Source organism: Dicentrarchus labrax, unplaced genomic scaffold (assembly GCF_905237075.1).
Source record: "Dicentrarchus labrax unplaced genomic scaffold, dlabrax2021, whole genome shotgun sequence".
Taxonomy (NCBI): Eukaryota; Metazoa; Chordata; class Actinopteri; family Moronidae; genus Dicentrarchus; species Dicentrarchus labrax.
Genome location: NW_026136721.1, coordinates 12,441,833 through 12,463,474, shown reverse-complemented (window position 1 = coordinate 12,463,474; position 21,642 = coordinate 12,441,833). Strand labels below are relative to the sequence as shown.

Sequence of the window (21,642 nt, the reverse complement as noted above, 5' to 3'; positions counted from 1 at the left end):
TAACTTCATCACGCATCCTTCAAATGAGACAAATCTGAAAAGTAAAAATCACTCTTGCAGCTCAGAAAAGTTCCACTGCTACACACAACAATGTTTCAAATTACCTACAGTGTCTCAATATTACCAGAATGCAATGATTCACTCGTATATAGACTCATAGTGTGGCTGTGGCAATGGAGTTTATTCTTTAATCTGTGGTTTTGCTGTGATGTAACAATTTTCACACATCCTCACGCCTATTTTTACACTCTATGTGTTCAAAATGTTGTTAACACAAACTTTAATGTTAGCTTCAAAAACAGATTTCAGAATAAAACATTTTTGCAGGATTTTTACTGAAACATGAAGACCACTTCCTAAGAAATTAAAGGTTACTTCAACCATACATTTACATTAATGATAGTAATAAACAATGTGTCCTTGGAAATGCCTCAGCAGGCAAACTGACACGCCCTGTGGAAACAGCCGTCTGTGGAGTCTGAAAAGGCCTTTGGCACACATCAGAGGCCAATGTGGTCTCACTGAAGACACATTATGTCCCCCCTGTTAAAGACAGTGTCCAGCTTGAGACAAGCACCGACTCTCTTCCATCTGTGGGCCTGCTGCTCTTCAGAGACCCTGACCCTGACGCAGGTGTTGAACCATTTAAATATTTGCACATCAAGCTCAGGTAATTCTGGCAATACAGTTGTCGTCTGTGGTGTCCAGTGTGCTGCTCGTGCTGTGGACAGACAGCGAGTACCGATCCTGTCTCCAAACCCGACTGATGATACTAACCAGGACCTTCCTGTACTGCTGCCGCAGCAGACAGTAGACGAATGGGTCGCTGGAGGTCTTGGCATACGACAGACATTTGGCTGCGATGCCCCAGTATCGGGGGATGTGGACAGAAGGCAACAACTCCACCAACCTGCAGGAGGAATACAAGCAGAAGAAGTCAGTTATTATGACTTATTTTCTCATGCTTATATATATTTATCTGCATACCATCCATTGGCACAATGGACAGTTTACCATCACGTCCCGTGTTTCATGATTCATAAAAAAAACCACTTGGGTAGAAACTTGGTAGGTGGTGTCTCTATTAGCTGTCCTAATATATTTTAAATTAATCCAACACATTTGAGCTGATTACTTTAAAAATATAATTGTAAGTAGGTTCCATCTGTCATTGCTATTGGGTGGACACTAGTACCTAATGGATGCATAAATATGAACAATTGCACAGAATAATGAAATTCATTGCAACATCCCTTGAATAAATGTTACCCTAACCTCTTTATTGTTATGTTGAAATTTTGTATTTCAGGGATGTTGATTGAACTTGATTTTGAGAGTGAATTTTTTTTTAAAATAGGTATGTTCAGAATATTGTGTCTAGTCTGTTTGCATGTTACATGTCCAAAAATGACATAATAATCAATATAAACCCATGACTGTATCACAGACACATCAGACACACAGGAAATGTTACACAGTTTGATTTTTTTAGGGCCATTATTGTAAAAGCATCTAAAGTCATGTGGGAAGAAAACCAACTAGCATAATAGCCTGTGATAAAGAAAAGAGACAGAGCAGGGTGTTACCTTGTTATAACATAGGGTGAAAAGCAGAGGAGGAAGGAGCCGATGAAGATGCAGATTTTTTTAGTGGCACGCTGCCTCCTCTTCTTCTGTTCAGCTAGACACCTCTCCTTCACACTGACAGACACAGAGAGACATTCATGTTTGTCATTACAGATAATACATTAATAATGTAAAACAGTAGCATTAAAAAACAGCTTTTGCACAATATTCTAAAACAAGTCAAGTCATGAATTTAACAGCCTCAAAGTTGTATGCTTTACCTGGGGTGAATATCAACCAGCAGAAGCAGAGTCTGCACTGTGATGACATCTATCCTCTTGCAGTGGGACCTGGCCACTCTCAAAACTTTCAGGTAGGAGAAACACAGGACGAGGAGGCTGAGCGCAAAGCTGCTGCAGTGGAACAGGGCCGTGAAGGTCGCATAAGCGGCCAGCTGCGACCTCCCCTCTCCGTCCAGGTGAACGGTACACGAGGCGTAAGTGTGGCTGTAGCCTCCCCAGTCCATCAGCAGCTGGGTCAGGGAGAAGGTGAGAGACTGCAGCCAGGAGTACGCCACCATCAGAAAAGCGTCCCTGTGGCGCATCTTGCTGGAGTAACTCAGTGGAAACACCACCGCTATCCACCTGTCCATGCTCAGCGCGGCCATGCTCAGCATGGCGTTGGTGGTGAGAAAAGTCTCAGCAAAACTGACAGCTTGGCAGAAGAAGTCCCCGGTGGGCTTCGCGTTTGTGGCCACTCCGAGAAACGTGGTGGGCATGTTGACGACAGTGAGGAGGATGTTGGAGAGGGAGAGGTTTAGGATGAAGATGCCTGGCACGTGGGCTCTTAACTCGGCGCTCTGGGTGAAACATAGCAGCACAGACAAGTTAGTCAACAGCGAGACAACAGCGATCACCACAATGGACACTTCCAGTAGGAACTCCGGTATGCTCATCTCTCGAGGCTCGGCGTTAGCAGCAGCTGTGGGGAGTATGATGCTGAGGAGAGTCCGCCGCCATGCTCCCTGCTCGTGCCCCCACCGGCTGTGACGGACGGTCACTTTCCCCGCGCACATACAAGAAGCGCGCTTGTGAGTGCGAGATAGGCGGAGAGAGCTGTCCAGTGCTGAAATGCCCAAACGAGCCCTCCTGTCAGTGGCATGAGATACTTTTTAAACCCATTATATGTTGCTTAAATTAGTGGTTCAATTAGTGTTCTTTTCATTTATCCAGTAATTACCCTCCTGCTGGTTAGTCCAAAGTGAAATGATGACTTCAGTTCGCCAAGTGCTCTGTGTTTACTCTCGATCATGCGCACTATCCGGCGCCTCCTCTCTTGCTGGCAGTGCCGTGCGCTCTGCACGTGCAGTCGGTCGCTGACTCATGTGACGCTTGAACAATATTCATGCAAGCAGGAGTTAATATCAAAGATGGGGATGTCATGGTGTTTGCACACACATTTAACGTCTCTCACTAAAATATGAATATGTGTTTTTGCAAAAAAGCCCCGAGTGATGGCTGTGGGAATATGTCGGTGTGTGGCACTGCTTAAAATTTGAAATATTATTCATTTGTTGTGTGTGTGTGTGTGTGTGTGTGTGTGTGTGTGTGTGTGTGCGCGCGCGCGTGTGTGTGTGTGTGTGTGAGAGAGAGAGAGAGAGAGAGAGAGAGAGAGAGAGGGTGTTGCAATCCTCTCTGTGACATACATTATATTTCCTTTAAACACCTTCCAGTGGATCAACATGAGCACATAAGCAGTTATTGAGCTGTGGCTACAGTGACAGATTTAGTCCACCCACCCAAAACATCAGGTGAAGCACACACACACACACACACACACACACACACACACACACACACACACACACACACACACACACACACAGAGAGAATCACTCATCTCCATAGCAACAACAAATCTCTGGTGGCTTTATAACTCTTTGAACTTCACATCATCTTCTTCAGTGGTGATTTGTGTTGATCTCCCCTGAAATGCCTCTAAGAAGCCATTTGCCACTACGTGTTTATCAAAACACACTTCTTGAAAATATCAGACACTGTGTTGGGCATAATATACATTACAAATATAGGTTGGAGAGAGGAAAGAGCAAAGGAAGTATGATAGGAAGAAAGGAACCCGAGGCTGAACAAAAAATAGATTAAGGGGGAGGAAGGACATGTGCAGGATGGATAGATAAATTGATGACCTTCCTTTCCAGAATGTCTTACAGGCAGCTATAGTCTCTTTCAGGTGTTAAACTAGTTCTATACCCAATACTATCGAAACTAATATGTTCATAGGTTTTTGATAATAATGATAAAGGAGGTTTTTTTGTGTATCATGTGTGGATTCACTATGGAAGCTTTGAAGTGCCTAAATTATAACAAAGCACACAGAGAATTACAGTGCAATACAATACACACTGTCTTTTAATGTTTGCATTTGCATTTCCTAATTCAATGACAATTATATGTTTATTTATATGTTAATGTTTACCTTTTTCTTCTTTGATAATAATAAATGTTTTTTCACTGTGGTATTTTTCATGATTCATGATTAGATAGCTGATTGTGATTGTTGATGGACAATGTGCTTCCACCCAAAAAGGAAAAAGCTCCCTTGCAACCTCATTATGAGGGTTGAAATGACTAGAAGGGATAAGGTTAGAGTACAAGCTAAAGGTGATCTTTGTTGTTAGAATAATAGGTATAGGTGTCGTAAGCCGTTCTTGTAGTTAGCAGTCCTCTCCCTCCTTCCCACATCACCACACTGAAATACTGCTGCCTGCCCTAGACCATGCAGTGAGGACTGGATAAAGTGGGAACCAAATGTGACCCTACCACGACGTGTGGAGTACTGTTTTGTGCGCAATGGACAGACTCACTGAGAATGGCAAGTCAATCACAAGGTAGCTACGCCCTAAAGCATACCCTGCTTTATCCTCTATTTTACTCGCAATGGGACCATAGTTTACAAAATGAACATCATGGAAGAAGACTTGAAACCAATGATTGAGACCATAAACTTATTTGGAAACGTTATACTGAGGTAATAAATCAAGGGAGAAATCTGACAATTTTTCCATAAGACCCAATTCTATCAGATGTTTTCACAGCCCAAGGAGCGGTCTCCTACTGGCCATTAGAAGTAAAGCATAGAAGGAGGTCTGGGGGACCCAAAACTGAATGCTCTTATATTCAATTCAATTCAATTCAATTCAATTCAATTCAATTCAGTTTTATTTGTATAGCGCCAATTCATAACAGAGGTTATCTCAGGACACTTTTCAAATAGAGCAGGTCTAAACCGAACTCTTTATAACATTATTTACCCAACAGTACCACCATGAGCAAGACCTTGGCGACAAGGGCAAGGAAAAACTGCCTGTTAAAAGGCAGAAACTTAGGACAGACCCTTCGGCTCTAGGTGGGTGGTCGTCTGCCTCGACCAGTTGGGGTATATATCAGTGATGACAGTCAGAATATAAATCTGTTTAACACTTATTTTAACAAAAAATATTGCTTAAAGAATCTTTAAGCTGTGGAAATGATTGTGGCCATGCTTTAAAAAAAAATTGGCTGTCGGTTGGAAACAGGAAATGAACAGCCGTCTCCAGTTTGATGTTTTGTTGACTCCATGACCTCCTCCATCTGCTGACTTTGTCGCTCTATATTATCATCATCTTAGCGCCTGTCATACAGCTGATAAAGTGCTTTGTCACTTGAGCATAAACATATTGTTTTAAGGCACTTCCTGAAACGACTGTAGCTGTTGTTCTTCTCGGGAGGACGGTCTCATAGCAATGTGTAAAAAATGTATTACGGCATTTTAAATCTTCCAAAGACATCGCCTCTGCAAGCATACAAGCATGAGTGAGCTAGTATGTGCTAATACATGTACGCATTACATATGTTTGTCTGTGGGCATGAAGGTGGGCTGCATTGCTTTCCTTCCTCACAGCTCCCCAGATGTTGTTTATCCCTGCTGTCCCCAATGGGTCCATTTAAATTCAATGATTAACATGTTCTGAGAAGATCACATTTACAGTATATGCATTAATATGCCTAACAAGCTGCCCTTTCCCTTTTTTTTTTTTTTTTTCTTGCCATCCTTCTATCCTCAGTGGAACTGCTGTCTCTGAGCGTGGTAAATTAATGGCTCTTTTGCTGTGAAGGAAAAACCCCTTTGTTGCTAAGAAGGAGAGAGAGAGAGAGAGAGAGAGAGAGAGAGAGAAAATGGGGAAAAAAAGAAGGAAGAGAGGGAATGAGAAATCACCCTTCAGCCAGAAGGAACCCTCTTAGTGGCCACGTGTTTCCTCTGGGTTCCCAGGGCTGGAGAGGTTACGCAAGCAACAGAATGCTGATGGCAGAAGCACTTAAGAAGTCCCGTTAGCAGGCGAGGGGTCCATCCGACTTCCCCCTAAAGCCACTGCCCCTGGCTCCATGACTCTGTCTAGAGTGTGTGCACCATTACATAACATCACCATTCTCACGGTCGGCAACACAATATGGTGCTCTCTCATCACCTTAACTTCGCCTCTGTTCCCTACCCTTTGATGATTTTACTGTTTATCCATCAGCCCATGCGTCCATCTGTACTTCCATCCCTCCGTCCCTGCTACTGCATGCGGGTCAGCCTCAGCCATCCTGAGGCTTGGTTCCCTGCATGTGGATTTTGTGAAGAAGGTATCTATTTTAAACCAGAATTCACATTTGGATACATCCTCAACAGTCTACATCCCTGGGCGCAGCTCTTTAGTACTACTAAAGGCTCTTAGCGACTGAGAGAAGAGAATCACACCTTTTTGGCAGCAGTGACCCTGATCTGTCCACTCTATTCATTTCAATTCTACACTTGTAAGACCTGAGAGCAAGGCATTTTGTCGAGGCCACGGTAGCATGCCCCTGCAGTGTAATACCTGTCCGGGGATGATGGTGACGAGAGACGAATAAGAGATGTGATAATAGTTGAGGGATGAGAAGATGATGTGAGGAAGAGAAAGAATGGAAACAAATGTCATGGGTGAGTGTTTCTGGAGCGTGGGAGTTGGGGTGTATAAATAGGTCTTAGCCCTGTGAGCTACAGAGCAAACGCGCTGCACAGATACGTTAACTCACACAGACACTCACATGTCCAGACACACACATAGACTCACTTTCATCCATGCTCGCTGTCACTCTCTCTTTCCCTCCCCCCGCTTCTCTCTCCCCTTTTATATCTTGCTCAGTCACGTGCTAACAATATGGGAGCCTGACGGGGGGAATGAGTGTGTGCAAGTGTTTTGTTTGTGATGCTATAAAGGGCGAGACACTTTTTTCACACTTTTAATGATGGTGCTATTGATATTTAACTTTAGCTTTTTTGTAAATTAAGTAATATTAATAATCTATTTTATTGGAAAACATAAATCCATAATGTTAATTTTGAGGGGCTTGTATCACTACTTTAAGCTTATGCCACCAGGAATGTATTTTGGATTGTCTGTATGTAAAACAAATAGAAGGAAGTTCTCTTTTACCACATAAGACTTGAGCTGTAGCAGCCTGTACAATCAACTCAGTCACTTTACCTTGTGCATACAGTATACAGTTGCACTTTTCAACAGACTCCCTCAAATTGCCCCTTAAAAGACAAATAATGTCTATTGAATTGAATTGGTGTTGTATGACTCCACAACTGCAATCTGGCCAGTGTTTGTAGGGATATTTTAACTTAATTAACTGTTAACATATCCCCTGATAGGGAAAACAGACTAACAGAATAAAAACTAATGGACCAACCAACCGATCGCACATCCCATCTTTACACACTACCACTGGTGGGGAAAAGAAATGTATTGTATTGTAATATTGTATTGTATTGTTATTTACAGTAAATTCAAACTGTTTGCATATTCAGGGTTGAAGTTCATAATCCATTTCCCTCTAGCTAACCTATTGTCTTATTGCAATCCAGTTTGGAGCTTCTTGTTTTTTAGATATGACAATTCTGGCCCCAAAGCAGGCCATCAGAAAACATGTGGTTCTGTACTTTGCAGTTATCCAAGATTACAGTTTCTGCTTTGCTTGGCCGGCATGTTGTTTATTTTCACAAATATGTGTCCCAGACGTCTCCTTTTCTGCTTTTAAAATATGAAAAAGAGACTTCTCTATGACTGTTGGGGTAAAGAAACAAATATCTCTATTCTGTCAGGAAGACATAACCAACAAAAAGCAAAATATGCAAAACAAGAGGAACCTTTTCCAACTACAGTAAAACACTGGTTTTCATGTGTGTGCCAACGTTACCCACAGAATACTGGGACTGTAGTTCGGACACAGTAGGCATTTTTTCTCATTAAGAGATTTAACCAGCTATACAGCTACAGTGTAAGGCAATTACACTGTTTCTTCCAACACTAAATAAACGGCACAGGCAGGAGGGGTGATTAGGGCCGGTTACACACATTAACACACCCACTCACACAATCCATGAACTTAACTAACACATACAATCAAAATAATATTGCCTATGTTAGCGTGCGCACAGACACACACACAAACACACACACACACACACACACACAGGTCACAAGATGAGGAAATGCATCTGAATTATTCAAAATCCCAAGAAATACCTCAGTAAGAAAAACAAGGAGTTGAGGGAAGAAGGCTGCAGACTGGATTTATAAATAAAGAGAGACAGACAGAGAAAGCGGGAGAGAGAGAGAGAGAGAGAGAGAGAGAGAGAGAGAGAGAGAGAGAGTATGAGTCAGCACTCTGCCAGAAAGAGGGAGTTGAGAGACAGAGGAAGGGCTCACAGGATTTAGCTATCACTGGAGCCCTGACAAAAGAATTTCTGGGCTCACTTTACTCTGTGACTGTGACTGTGTGTGTGTGTGTGTGTGTGTGTGTGTGTGTGTGTGTGTGTGTGTGTGTGTGTGTGTGTGTGTGTGTGTGTGCGTGCGTATGAGTGTGTTTGTCTCATTTCCTCGGCAAGGTGTATATGAGGCCATCCAAATCTGAGGAATTTGTGTAAAACCACAGCAGAGCACTGGCTTCTGTCTCTGTTTTGAAAGGTTTTTGCTGAACAGTTTTGCTCAGAGCATGACGGAAATACTTTAATCTCAAAGGAATAGTTCAACATTTTGGGAAATATGTTTATTCGCTTTCTTGCCAAGAGTTAGATGAGAGGATTGATACCACTCTCATGTCTGTGTACTGAGTATTGAGCTACAGCCATGGAAACCGAGGGAAATTGCTAGTTTGAGTCTTATAAAGCCTAGATCATTGTGTAACATGTTAATCTACACAAGCAGAAATTAGGTTTTACATTGCATTATTTTAATTACAAGACTCCAGGAAGTCACTGCTCCTCCGCAAATAAACAGTAAATAAACCACTAATTAAACAAATGAGATTTTATCCATTAGTCAGCTTTATACTTTGGAATGAGCCAGGCTAGCTGCTTCCCCCTGCTTCAAGTGGTAAATGGACTGCATTTATATAGCACTTTAGGGATCTATTTGCAGAGTATGGCAGAAATGGGATATAATATATAGGTTTTCATCAGTGTATAATCACTTAGAATGAGCCATTTTTATCTTCAAATGGAGGGTCCTCTTCCACAGAATCCACCATGTTGAACCGCCATGTTTCTACAACAGAACAAAAGGGACAAACCAAAAACTGGCTCTTCCGTGTATTTTGCAGCCACCATAGTTTCTCCTATATGCTTGAAAGGGGACGAGGTGCATTGCAATATGAAACCTTACAGCGAAATCCTACACCCTGGACCTTTAAGTGCAGTAAGAGTAAACAGTAAACAGTGAAGTTGCAGGCCAGAAAACCAAAACAATGAGCTGAAAGATGCGATAGAGCTGTAGAGTTAGGGGCTACTGCCTAATACATGCTATGCTTACAGTAGTTGTAAAAACAGTCCTGCCTATCGTCTGTTGAATGTCTTGAACTAAAAATAATGATAACAAAATGAACCAGAGTGGACTGGTGAAGTTCACCTGGTGGCTTAGATGTCTGATGTTATAACTTATTTTCTTTCAACACCTGGCAGCCCAGAGAATATTTACTGCAATATTAAACAACTCCCTTATCAGGAGGTTTAATGTCAACCATATTCACACCCAGAAATAAGAAATGAGAAGTCTTTCGAGGAAAAAGGGCACAGCCTGCAAAAACAGACAGTGGAGACTCATCGTCCTTTTTATAAAAAGACAAGGTGTGGAAGTAAGAAATTAAACAAAGAAAGATGAGACAGGCAGTGAGAGCTGTGGCAGGGGGCTGAAAAAGTGTGAAGATTTCTCTCAGCACCTATGTTGGCACATGTGTGCGTGTAGCCTACAGCGAAAGAAAGTTAAACTCAAGTTCTAGTTATTGTTTTTAACTTTCATCCCTCGATTGTCCCCCTTTTTTTTGTATAATCAACCCTAGAAAGGACAACGGGTGAGAGAGAAACACAACAAGAGGGGAGTCAACTGTCTCACCTCAGTCCAACAACAACTTTGAAATGACTGTGGAGTATTTCCAGAGAAAAACTCTAAAACTGATTTTAGGAATGCCTGGAATTACAGCCCTCATTAAATCTTCTATGTGGCCTTCGGAATGTGAAATATTCCATGTCATAAAATATTCATATCCTTGCGTGTACAGCTTTGCACTTGAATGTGCCGTTACCTATTTCATCACGTTTGTGGAGGTGGAGGCCCAGTATAGACTGCAGGCAGGATACTCAGCACAACAACACATGGATCTACTCAGCTTTTTCCAAGACTAATTGTCCAGTTGTGGAGCCTCATTGTGTGAGAAATGTTGCACTATTAAACTGCTATGGTTGTGTGGGTGTGTGTAGGTTGACACACTTTCTTATTTTCTCTCCAAATGTCTTCTTTTCTCCTCTCTTTTCTTACAGTACCTTTCCCACAGTAGTTTTGGTCAGTAAGGCTGTGAGTCATACAGCGAGAGTTGGACTACAGACAGATGGAAGTAGTTAGGGCCTGTACTACTGTAATGCCACACTTTAACAGGATTTTTTTTTTTAATTGAGTCCAATCTGTCTATAGCTCTGCTGCCATGCCAGATGCCCCAGTCTGCAGTCTGTGCCTCCAAAGTTCCTCCAACTCACAACTTCGCTGTGAGCGTAGTCTCTGGAGTTTGGAGATTTGACTGAAAGCCACACGCTGTAAATTCCCTGTTTTGACATTTTTCCTTGGAACATTTCCCGGTTTTCTGTTACCCCCTTGACCACATGAGAACAGGCACACGTCCAAAACCCAGTGGTGGAAGAAGTTCTCAGATAAAAGCAGCAGTGTAGAATTAATACTGCAGTCATTTGTTTTTGAGTAAAAGCACAAAAATATTAGCATCAAAATAGACTTTAAGTATTCATCATGCAGAAGGTTTCATTTCAGAATTATTTAAATTGGATTACTGGATTAAAATTAGTGATGCATTCATGTAAGCATCACTAATAACGCAGCTAAGAAAGCTGAGGCTAATTTCAACTACTTTACATATTGCTGGGTTGCTTAATCTATAATGATACAACATAATTATGTATTAATTATCTGAATGTGAAAAGTAACTAGTAACTAAAAAGTTCAATGTTACTCTCTGAAATGTAGTGGAGTAGAAGTATAAAGTAGCGTAACATTAACACATTGAATTACTACAACCCTAACCCTAAGTACAGGGGGGGTTTCTTTATTATTAGAGATTACCAGCTCAATATTTATATCCCCTAATTGCAGACGCTTCCACCTGAGGTTAATTTGAGTGACACATAAAATGCATGTGTGTCCGTGGGTGTTTGCAAACAGCAGAGAGAAGCCTCTGATTAGTATCCATCAAGCACCGCTGATTGCGCTCAGAATGTCATGAGGTTGTCAGGTCACAGATGACTCACAGTGTGGCATTATTTACGGCAGTATGATTGTGCCCTCTAATAAATGTCTCTCAGACTTTATCTCTTTCTCTCTCTGAATGATTAACACAGCATCATGAGAACATTATTCCCTATGGATGCCTTTCCTGGAGGATCTAAGGTCCCTGGACCCTACCCCAGCCTCTTCCCAACCATCAGCCATAGAGCGGGGGTTAAAAGCGTGGGATGAAAAATAAGGATGAAAGACTACTGCAGGGACAAACACTGAAGACAGTTTTCAGTGTTTGTGTACTTAAAGCCCCTGAAAACTTGTTTTAAAAAAGTTTTTCTCTTAACATTGAATATTCATGACGAAGTGTGTATGTAAGTATGATAAGAACAATTTACTTAAATTATTAAAAGTACTCATTATGTACAAAAAATGTTACCTGTGACTGTTATGTATTATATAATAAGATTATTATTACTCATGTATTAATGTAAAAGCATTTTACTGTAGTTGTGAAACTAGTTTTTGTAACATCTGAAAATAAGTAGTTTTATTGAGAGTGAGAAATTCTGAAATAATGAGAAATGTGGTCACAATGCTTGTTTTGTCCAACCATGGTAGAACATGTGTGGAGCTGGAACCAAGAAATGTTTTTGTATGAAAAATTGTATAAAAGATATAACAAAATAGTTTTTCATTCAATTCATTTTCTATTATAACATTTATAACAAACCATTATATTTTATAATTTGTAAAATATAATGTAAGGTAACTAGAGCTGTCTTATAAATGTAGTGGAGTAAAAAAGCACATTATTTCATGGAGTAAAAGTATAAAGTTGCATGAAAAGAAAAGACTTTAAGGACCAGTGTGTAGGATTTAGTGGCATCTAGTGGTGTGTAATGATTGGAATTATGACTCTTTAGGTCAACTCAGCAATAAGAGTTGGCTCTTTAGTACCACGTCTGGCTTTTAGAATTCAGCCATATTTGGCAATGTTCTGACCTATGATTGGTATTTTTTAGTATGCTTGGTATAAACATTTTAAATACTGACCTCTCACTAACAGTGAGATTGCAGATTGCAAGAAACTGAAACCCCTTGCCTCAACCAAGTATGAAGGATAAACTACAGTGAATGCAAAATGTGCAAATAACACTAGAGGCCCCTAGCTAGAGCCAGCGTTTAGTTTGTCTGTTCTGAGCAACTGTAGAAACATGGCGGTTCAACATGGCAGACTCCAAAGAAGAGTGCCCGCCGCTTCTGAAGATAAAAGGTAAAGAAAACACAAAAATTCTTATTTTCAGGCAATTATACACTAATGAAAACACACCTATGAATATTCCATTTCTGATAATAGATCCTCCTAAATATTACACACCTTTAAGTACAGTACTTGAGTAAATGTAGTTACATTCGACCACTGTGGAAAAGGCCTCAGTGAATCTGAGTAGCAAGGATAATACCAAATACTGATCACTTTAGCACTGAATGTGTCATTCCATGGTATTCCTATAAGGTTATTTGTTCTATCAGCAGGTATAAGGGTATAATTCTGATCATTTATCCTGTAAGCAGCATTTGATTCTATACAATAAAGAAAACCTTTGACCAGAAGTCTCATAATTAATAACATGGTCAGTCTTTTTATAGTGACAGAGACAGGGTTGACAAAAACAAGATGATTGCAACAGTACGGCTGTGTGGAGGCGCACTGCTTGTGAATAACATCCATACTAGTCCTTCATGTGGTTATAGACGTTTAACAGTGCCCTCTACTTTAGCTTCAGCATTAGAAACCAGAGCTACACTTCACATAAACAGTAGTCTTATGACCTGAGCATCAGTTGCCACGTCAGGAACAAATTGTTATACCAAACATGCCATCTAGTGGTCTATGTGGGAATCATAAATTGTGTTTAATTTAAACCAGACTTGACTCCATTTGGCCTCTAGATGGTGATGCATTCATTGGTCCACGGCTTGAGTAGGGGCTGAACTCTTCCACAATGTAAACACGAAGGCCTTATGGGAAAACGTACTAGATGCAGACATCTTTATAATAGAAACAAGACGTCTTTGTTGATGATGTTTTGATTTGGTGTGAACAGTGACAGTTGTAAAGTTTTGTCTGTGTAACTACAAACAGCAGCGTCTTCCTACTGTCCCAGTGAAGCAGTCTGGCACTCTGCTATGACAATATGTCTTGGCAAGACTAGTAAACTCCCCACACACACTCAAACAGTTGGGCCAGCAACACACACACACGCACGCACACACGCACGCACGCACGCACGCACACACACACACACACACACTCTAGACTCAAAGGAAGACTCCTACTGGGTGATAAGGTAGTAATTTGTCCCCTGTGGCAGTCTGTTATTATTCTCTTAGCCCATTTTTCCCTTTCCTCTTGATCTCTTTCCCACTTTCCCTCTTTTCTTTTTTCCATCATCCCTCCGTCTCTGTCTTTCACAGCGTCACAGCCAGTACTAGTATGGCACAGTCTTTATTTAAATAAGCAGGAAGTGTTGCCTGTCTGGATCTGGTCCACACACACACACACACACACACACACACACACACACACACACACACACACACACACACACACACACAGGTGGGGTCATCTTTATATGTATGTGTATGTATGTGTCATTATAATGACATCATGGGGGGAGAACAAATCAAGACTAACCCTGACCTAAGACTGTGTCATGTCATGCCACCAAGAAGAGAGTTTGCTCAGGACAACACATATAACATATAACATGTTATATAACATAACATATAAACACTGCCGAGCTGAGTTTTGTCATTAGCTTCAGGAGACATTTGGGTTTTCTGAAAGACCATCAAAGCAGCCCCATAAGGATTTTCTGTGCCCAGCTTTAAGGTTCAGAAAATGGTATGCATCAGGATTCTCATTACCAAAACAGGAGAGGATTCTTGACTTTTCCAGTAACAGGATTTTGCTCAGTGTGTGTCTAGGTGTCGGCTTAGGTTTGTTTAAATTAGGAGAATGTCTTTCCAAGGCAGAGTGGATGGAGAAGGCAGGAGAAGACATAAACAAAGGAGTTCAACCTGCTGTCTGCACAGATGGACAGCAGCTGCTGAACGATCTGGACAGACACATACATACCAGCTCCTTGTGTTGGAAGCTTTTATTCTTATTTGAGCTTCATACAACATAGAGTGCAATCAATTTTCCTCTGCAGTATTTTAAGTATTGTAATGTGTATCAAACAAAGTGTGGATGATAATAGACACCCAAATATTCTGCTGATCACAATCCATCAAATAAAATATACATCATCAAGCTGGTAAACATGGACAGAAAACACAATTCTTTTCTTGTTTTACCAGAAATTAGAACTGCAGACACTCCATCACTTCAGATCAGTTCATATTTCCATATATGGCTTGTTCATAAGTCCTTGCAGGATGTTGCCCATGGCCAAATGGAACTTTAATACAATATACCGAGTCTTGCCCAACATTAGTTCACACTTAAAACTAATGAACTGTCCGGTTCTTCAACGTACAATAACTTGAGGATGGATATTGAACAGTAAGTCATCATTGCCTCGACGAATCTCGAGCAGGAGAGGCTGATCACGTTGTAACACCTCAAGGATGTCTTCAGTGGTCTGGACTGGTTGTCCGTTTAGTTTGACTATAACGTCACCTTCCTTAATACCTCCACTAAAACACAGAGGAAATAAACTGCAGTCAGTTACAATGTAAAATGTGTACATGCCAACAACACAAAATAAATGGATTTTTAAAATCTCCCCAATCCTCAAAGTCAAAGATCAAACATCTAAGTTCGGCTGATGAGACTTTGATGAATCGCGGTCTCCCTTGCAAGGTGTCTTCAGTGCTGTGTGTGTATGTGCTTGGGGTTTTGCGTGTGTGTGTGAACATACTTTTGTGCTGCACTGTCAGGTATGACTTGTTGCACCAAAACTCCACAGCTGACCTCAGGAAAGTCTGGATTCTGACGTCTCAACTCCGCCACTAGACTGAGACACACAAAGACACAACACTGCTAATGCTAATGCTATTACAAACACTATATATCTTATCTTAGACATCATATCTCTCTCTATATATATCAATAGAAATACTGTTACAAACAACATCATCAACAGCCCCTCATCATTTGAACAAATGATGAAATTTGTATTTGTGTTTGTAATATTTGGGGCGGCAGAAGCCCAGTGTGTAGGGACTTGGCTGGGAACCGGAGGGTTGCCGGTTAAAATCCCACAGACCACAATATGGAGTGTGAACTGGTAGCTGGAGAGGTGCCAGTTTCACCTCCTGTGCACTGCCGAGGTGCCCTTGAGCAAGGCAACCTAACCCCAAGAAACTGCTCATGGGCGCCGCTAACGTGGCGAGCCCATCACTCCACCATCTCTCTCCCTGTTGCATGTCCACAAGTGCATGAAGTGTGTATTTCAGTGTGTAAGAATAATTAGAAGTGAAAAGACGAATTTCCCCAATAGGGGATTAATAAAGTATATATCTTCATCTTCATTCATATTAAGTTTAATGTGTGTGCGTTAGAACTCACGTTTTGGTGACAGTAAGCATCCTGATGCCTAAAAAGCGTCTCTTCACTTCGGACACCTCTGAAGACAACACAGAAATATAAACTGGATAAATCTGGCACAAACAGCACCTCAAATATGTAAACAGTCATGAAAACTCAATTTTTAGCTGCGTTTCAGCTTTACCTGCATCCGACTGCAGTTCTTCTGTAAGTCTTCCTTGCAGTCTTGTCTTTTCTGTCACAACAACAACAACTGGGGTGGGATTTACTAAGAAATACCAACTTCATGCAAAATACTTCTACAACTATAAGGATCTCAAACAACAAAAAAACTGGTTGTATTTGGTTCTGCTGTTCAACCTTTGACCCCTGACCTTTGCTGTGTTTGGTCTGTGACTCTGTGAGGAAGCGGCTGATTCTGTCTGAAGGTATAGCGAAGGAGATCCCTGCTGTCACCTTCAGAGTGTTGATGCCTATCACCTCGCCGTCCTGAAAGAAATACACGCACACGTACGAGCATACACAAGAGTTAGTGTACATTTAGGCCAACAGTCAGTAGAAGCTAGTTCTACTAGAGTCATTAGCATATGTATGTACATAATTTGCCTGTTATGCTAACATTTATATGTATGATAATCAGCATCAAATGACAGTTGTATGAATTTGAGGCCCAATCTGATTGCAGAGCTTTATAATCTGAGGTTTATGGGCTTAAAAGCCCATATGAGTTTCATGTCATGTAGATTGGGGGGTTCAGATATTTCTAAGACTGATTTATTTTAATGTGTTTGTAGTTTAATTTGACAAATATATTATTGTATTGGTTTGAAATATATCACCATAATATCTGTGTAGTGCAGTTGTGGCTTTCTTCCATTCCCTTCAGAATAGAATTAAAATATACATCTTCACATATCAGCTCAACAGATTTTTAATTGACGGGGTCAAGAAGTTGGAAGCCTAAAAAGTGTGCTACAGGACACTTTTTATAACAATGTGGACTTCTTATAGTCTCATTGAATCCTCCACAACCACATAAACCATCTCAACAATACTCACCAAGTTAACAAGAGGCCCTCCAGAGTTTCCATACTTCTCACGGATTACATGAAATATTAGACAGAGACCATTACATCATTACAAGATATTAAACAAAAGCAATGTCAGAATCTCTATATGCATGTGTCCTGAGCAAAAGAATAATCAGGGTGTAAAGGGTGTGTGTATGTGTGTGTGTGTGTGTGTGTGTGTGTGTGTGTGTGTGTGTGTGTGTGTGTGTGTGTGTGTGTGTCTAAGCTCACATTAATAATGGCGTCGGTCTGGATGTAGTCAATGTCTGAGTCTTTGATGCCCAGCTCTTTGCCGTCCCTCTGAGTGGTGCTGACGATGCCAGTGGTGACGGTGTTCTGCAGGGCGAAAGGGCTGCCAATGGCGACCACGAACTCCCCTGGTCTCAGATCAGCTGAACGGCCCAGAGATAGCACAGGAAGCTTCTTCTGCTCCCATATGGACACACACATGCAAACAGACAGACATGTCAGAGAGAGAGAGACATACTGGTTGGACAAAGGGAAAAACACAAGAATGAAGGGTAGAAGACATGGAAACAGAGAGAGAGAAAGGAAGAAGAGTTTGATGCTTACAAAACTGTCCAACTATTTGAGATATGGGTGTGAGAATACACACTGCCGCGCTGTGTCTCTGAGTCACAGAGCTGCTGTTTATGACAGTATTCCTGCTAGCCTCATGAATGTCTAGCAGGAAACTGTCAGAACTTGGCACATAGAAGTGTCAGGATGTGGGTTCTTGTGCAATAGTGCAGAATGCTTTTATATCAGCGTCAAAGGAGAAGGATATTTCTGGAAAATAAACCTCTTTAAATCACTTTGGCCAGAGAGAAGATGGTGATTACAGTTATTATGATCTGGATGTACATGAACCTGTGTTCTGTGTGGATGCTCTCACCTGAGGATTGACCTTGATGGTGGCGATGTCTGCCTTCCTGTCTACATCTCTGACCGTGGCCTCGTACGCATCGCCGTCGTGGAGCTGCACGCGCAGCTGGGGCCTTCCTGCTGCCATGGCAGCTGTGGTCACCACGTGAGCGTTGGTCACAATCATACCTGAGTGGGTCACAATAAAACCAGAGCCGCTGGAGAGACGCATGTGGCGACCAAACAGAGGATGTCTGGAGACAGAGAGGAGTGGTAGAATGAGAAAGAGCCCAACGATAGAACAAAGATTTTTTTTTTAAAGGCAGTTTAGTGCATTCTGGCAGCAAGAGGTTTGACTTCTATACCAGGAGGGCATGAAAGAGAACACCACAGCTTGTAAATTCTTAAAACTCAAGTTCACAACACATGAATGTTCCCAAAAAATAGCATGAGAATAATTTAAATATACAGTGAATTAAAATTTTAAAGGGAAAAGGGACAAACTGTTATGCCACAGTCTGACTGGTGACTGGTGGTCTTTTACACAACACCTCTCTACAGAAACACACACACACAAACACGCGTCACACCTTACGAATAGCTCAATGTGGACAACAGCAGGTGCTATTTTCTCCACCACGTCAGCGATAAAGTTGAACTTGTAGCGAGGGCTGCCGGGACGGACCAGGGAAGAACCTGTACTGACATGAAGAACACACTGCATTAACATAAACACACACACACACACACACACACACACACACACAACTATTAAAGATTCATACAATCACTAGTGTGTCACACCCTCTCTACGACACACTGGCTCAGCAGAGGAGCACCTTCAGCAGAAGACTCCCCTCACCCAGATGCACCACAGAGCGCCACAGGAAATCATTCCTGCCTGTGGTCATCAAACTCTACAACACCTCCCTCAGAGAGTCAGACACCCCCTCTCTGTAATCTGACCTCAAACAGGGACATCCAAAACTATACATTTTACACTTTACCTTGTGTATATAGATATGTTTATATATAGATATGTTCTTAATAATATTATATGTGGTATGTAAATATGTTGTATGTAGATTTGGAGTTGTAACGAAAGTAATTTCCCCCTGGGATTATTAAAGTATTTCTGATTCTGATTCTGATACTCCATTAAAATATATATTTTTAAACAGGTTGCAACAAAGGGTCATTTTCATTATCAATGAATTGAATACCAGAAAATAATGAAAAATGTCCATTATAGAGTGACATCCTCAACTGTCTTTTTATGACTGACCAACAGTCCAAAACCCAAAAAATGTTCAGTTCACAATAATATAGAACTGAGAAAAGCAACAAATCCTGATAATGAAGAAGCTGAAATCAACTTGAAAAATGACACTATTAATTGATAAACAATAAGTTTCTGTCTACTCCAGATATCAGAATCAGAATCAGAATCAGAAATACTTTAATAATCCCAGGGGGAAATTATTTTCGTTACAACACTATATTGTATTGAGTGCCCACTCTATTGTATAATAATAAAATGAAATAAAATATTGTACAATTCAAGACAGAGCGATTCCTATCATTACTTTTGCTGTGCAGTGATTTCATGAGATGGCAGCTTTGTAAACTATTAAAGCTGTTTTATGTCTGAAGTACACCCCTGGAGGCTGCAGCCCTCTCTGCCCACTCAAAGCAGTCCTACCTGCGCCTGAAGGTGGACATGGTCCTTTGTGCGCTTGGCTTACTGCCGGTCTCCCCTTCTGCTGAGCTTTACGGCTGGCTGCTCTCATCTTACACACATTACCGTACGTTTTCCCGTCGCTTCCACACACTTCACGCTCAATCTTACACCGGCAGACCCCCTTGGAGCCTCGCCGCCTCCCCGCGGCGAGCAGCTTGCACTCCAGGCCATCCCCGCAGGGCAGGTCGTTCTTGCGGCCGCATGGGTCTCCCTCCCGCGGGGAACACACCAGGCAGCAGTTACATCTGTCCGGGACGTACCCGCCGGGACAGCTGGGGCTCGGACACGAGCTGACGTCGCACCAGAAGGCGCACTTATCAGAGCGCACAGCTCCGGTGAGGTCGTGCGTAAAGAGAAACGCCGCTGCGAGTAAAAGTAACTGCATTGTGATCTTGACAGCGCCAGGAAGCTCGGATTGGTTGGATTTAATCCTTACTGCATCATATAAAATGTTTCTCTCCAAACATCCAGCAGTCAGTCAGTTTCTCTGTGTTCAGACTCTAAATAAATGAAAGTTTACACTCTCCACTGGTCACTCCTCAGATCTGTGGCGCTGTTGGGAAAGATGTTTGGGCCTATGAAGCTTGTGCTCTACGCTCTCTGTAGATTGAGCTCCGGACATTGCCGCCAAGTCGTCAGGGCCTGCACATTTGGACAGTCTTGTGACTGAAGTCTACATTCAATTTGTGAAAGACTGATCCCAGACCCTGAGGCGCACTGGAGCCGTGGAGCCGCTCAGGAGATGAAACTGATAATGTGCACCATCTAGTGGGGACAAAAATACACGACAACAGAACCTAAAAGCAGCCTTTGTGACCAACTAAAGTCATATTGGTTATTGGTGAATGACATGTTGAAATATGGACATAAAAGGGACGAGATACTCTACAGACATGCCCACTAAAAATGTCCCTACAGTTTGTATGTGTGTGTGTGTGTGTGTGTGTGTTTGTGTGTAGGGAGGGGGGTTCTTTCTTTTGAGGTGATCCATTAGCCCGTCCATGGACTCATAAACTCACTCATTCCACAAAGGGGGTACTGGGTCATTATCAGATGCCCCACCTAGAAAGAAAGCAGTAGTAATTTAGACCTGCACTTGTAAACGTGTTGATGCCGCCACCTACAGGCGAAATAAATAGCAGTTGCTCCAGTGTAATAGTGTCAGTATGCCCCCCCCAAGCCCCAACCCCTGCAGGCAAAAAGTTTTTTTGTGTTACAGTATAAAGTAGGACACAGCTGTAAAAATTAGAACTCATGAATGCTTCACTTTCAAGGTCTTGAAACACATCAAAATGTCATATGTCCTATAAAAGGACACCTTTAGCACCAAATGTTAGCTGAATTACAGGTAATTCTTACTCTTTGTCACTTTTTGATTTAAAAAGTAAAATCTACAAATTCCTATATATCAATAGAAATCTATCTATTTCCAAGAAGAAGAAGAAAGATCATATGCAAACAAATGGACATTTTCTTCACCCCACACCTGTTAATATATAGCTATTTATTTCTATATTCATATACATAATTGAAGAGTTTCAATTATAGATTAAAAATCATCATTTTGTGTGTTCCTAAACCAACCAGGTCTGAAGGTAAAGGCTGGCCTTACTTAAAATACTACTGCTGTAAATGAGCAGTGTACAGAATCAGAAAAAGTAACCTCTGTTAGGCTGTTGTGTAGTGTTAGTCACTGCTTTAGAAGAGCTGTCAGTCAATCTGAGAGTGATGGCAGTCTCCAAATATTGCATTTTGAATTTTAAGAGATCACAAATTGTGCCTTTAAGTTTAGCATGGGGAATATGTTACACATGGTGGCAGTGTTAGGCTGCGTGTCCCCCTTCCTCCTCCTGCTGACACTGCTCTCCAGGTGTGTGTTGCACCTCAGTGAGTTTGTGTGGGTGCTGCCTTTGTCCAAACGTATGAGTGTGTGCGTGGCGACACTTAACAAATACTTCACTTTTGCCAGTGGGTTG

At 41.6% G+C, this 21,642-nt stretch overlaps 3 protein-coding genes across 4 annotated transcripts in view; 1 reads left to right on the top strand and 2 right to left on the bottom strand.

Annotated features, from left to right (window-relative positions):
- The window catches only part of LOC127354529 (neuronal acetylcholine receptor subunit beta-2-like), a 141,386-nt gene that overhangs the window by 39,199 nt on the left and 80,545 nt on the right, over window positions 1–21,642 (top strand). The gene's annotated exons all lie outside the window — the stretch shown is intronic.
- Window positions 160–2,896, bottom strand: gpr78a (G protein-coupled receptor 78a). Its single transcript, XM_051384494.1, has 3 exons — window positions 1,847–2,896; window positions 1,587–1,700; window positions 160–910 (listed from the first exon to the last, which is right to left on the bottom strand). The coding sequence occupies exons 1-3, from the start codon at window positions 2,638–2,640 to the stop codon at window positions 667–669; spliced, it is 1,152 nt and encodes a 383-aa protein (XP_051240454.1). The 5' UTR covers window positions 2,641–2,896; the 3' UTR covers window positions 160–666.
- On the bottom strand, window positions 14,583–20,338 carry htra3a (HtrA serine peptidase 3a). Of its 2 annotated transcripts, none has more exons than XM_051384491.1 (10): window positions 19,628–20,338; window positions 18,516–18,621; window positions 17,957–18,179; window positions 17,293–17,487; window positions 17,051–17,083; window positions 16,366–16,480; window positions 16,176–16,226; window positions 16,013–16,070; window positions 15,363–15,458; window positions 14,583–15,138 (listed from the first exon to the last, which is right to left on the bottom strand). In XM_051384491.1, the coding sequence occupies exons 1-10, from the start codon at window positions 20,049–20,051 to the stop codon at window positions 14,970–14,972; spliced, it is 1,470 nt and encodes a 489-aa protein (XP_051240451.1). In that variant the 5' UTR covers window positions 20,052–20,338; the 3' UTR covers window positions 14,583–14,969. The 2 variants fall into 2 exon arrangements, with proteins under 2 accessions (XP_051240451.1, XP_051240452.1); XM_051384492.1 differs by having other exon boundaries at window positions 18,516–18,626; window positions 19,628–19,792.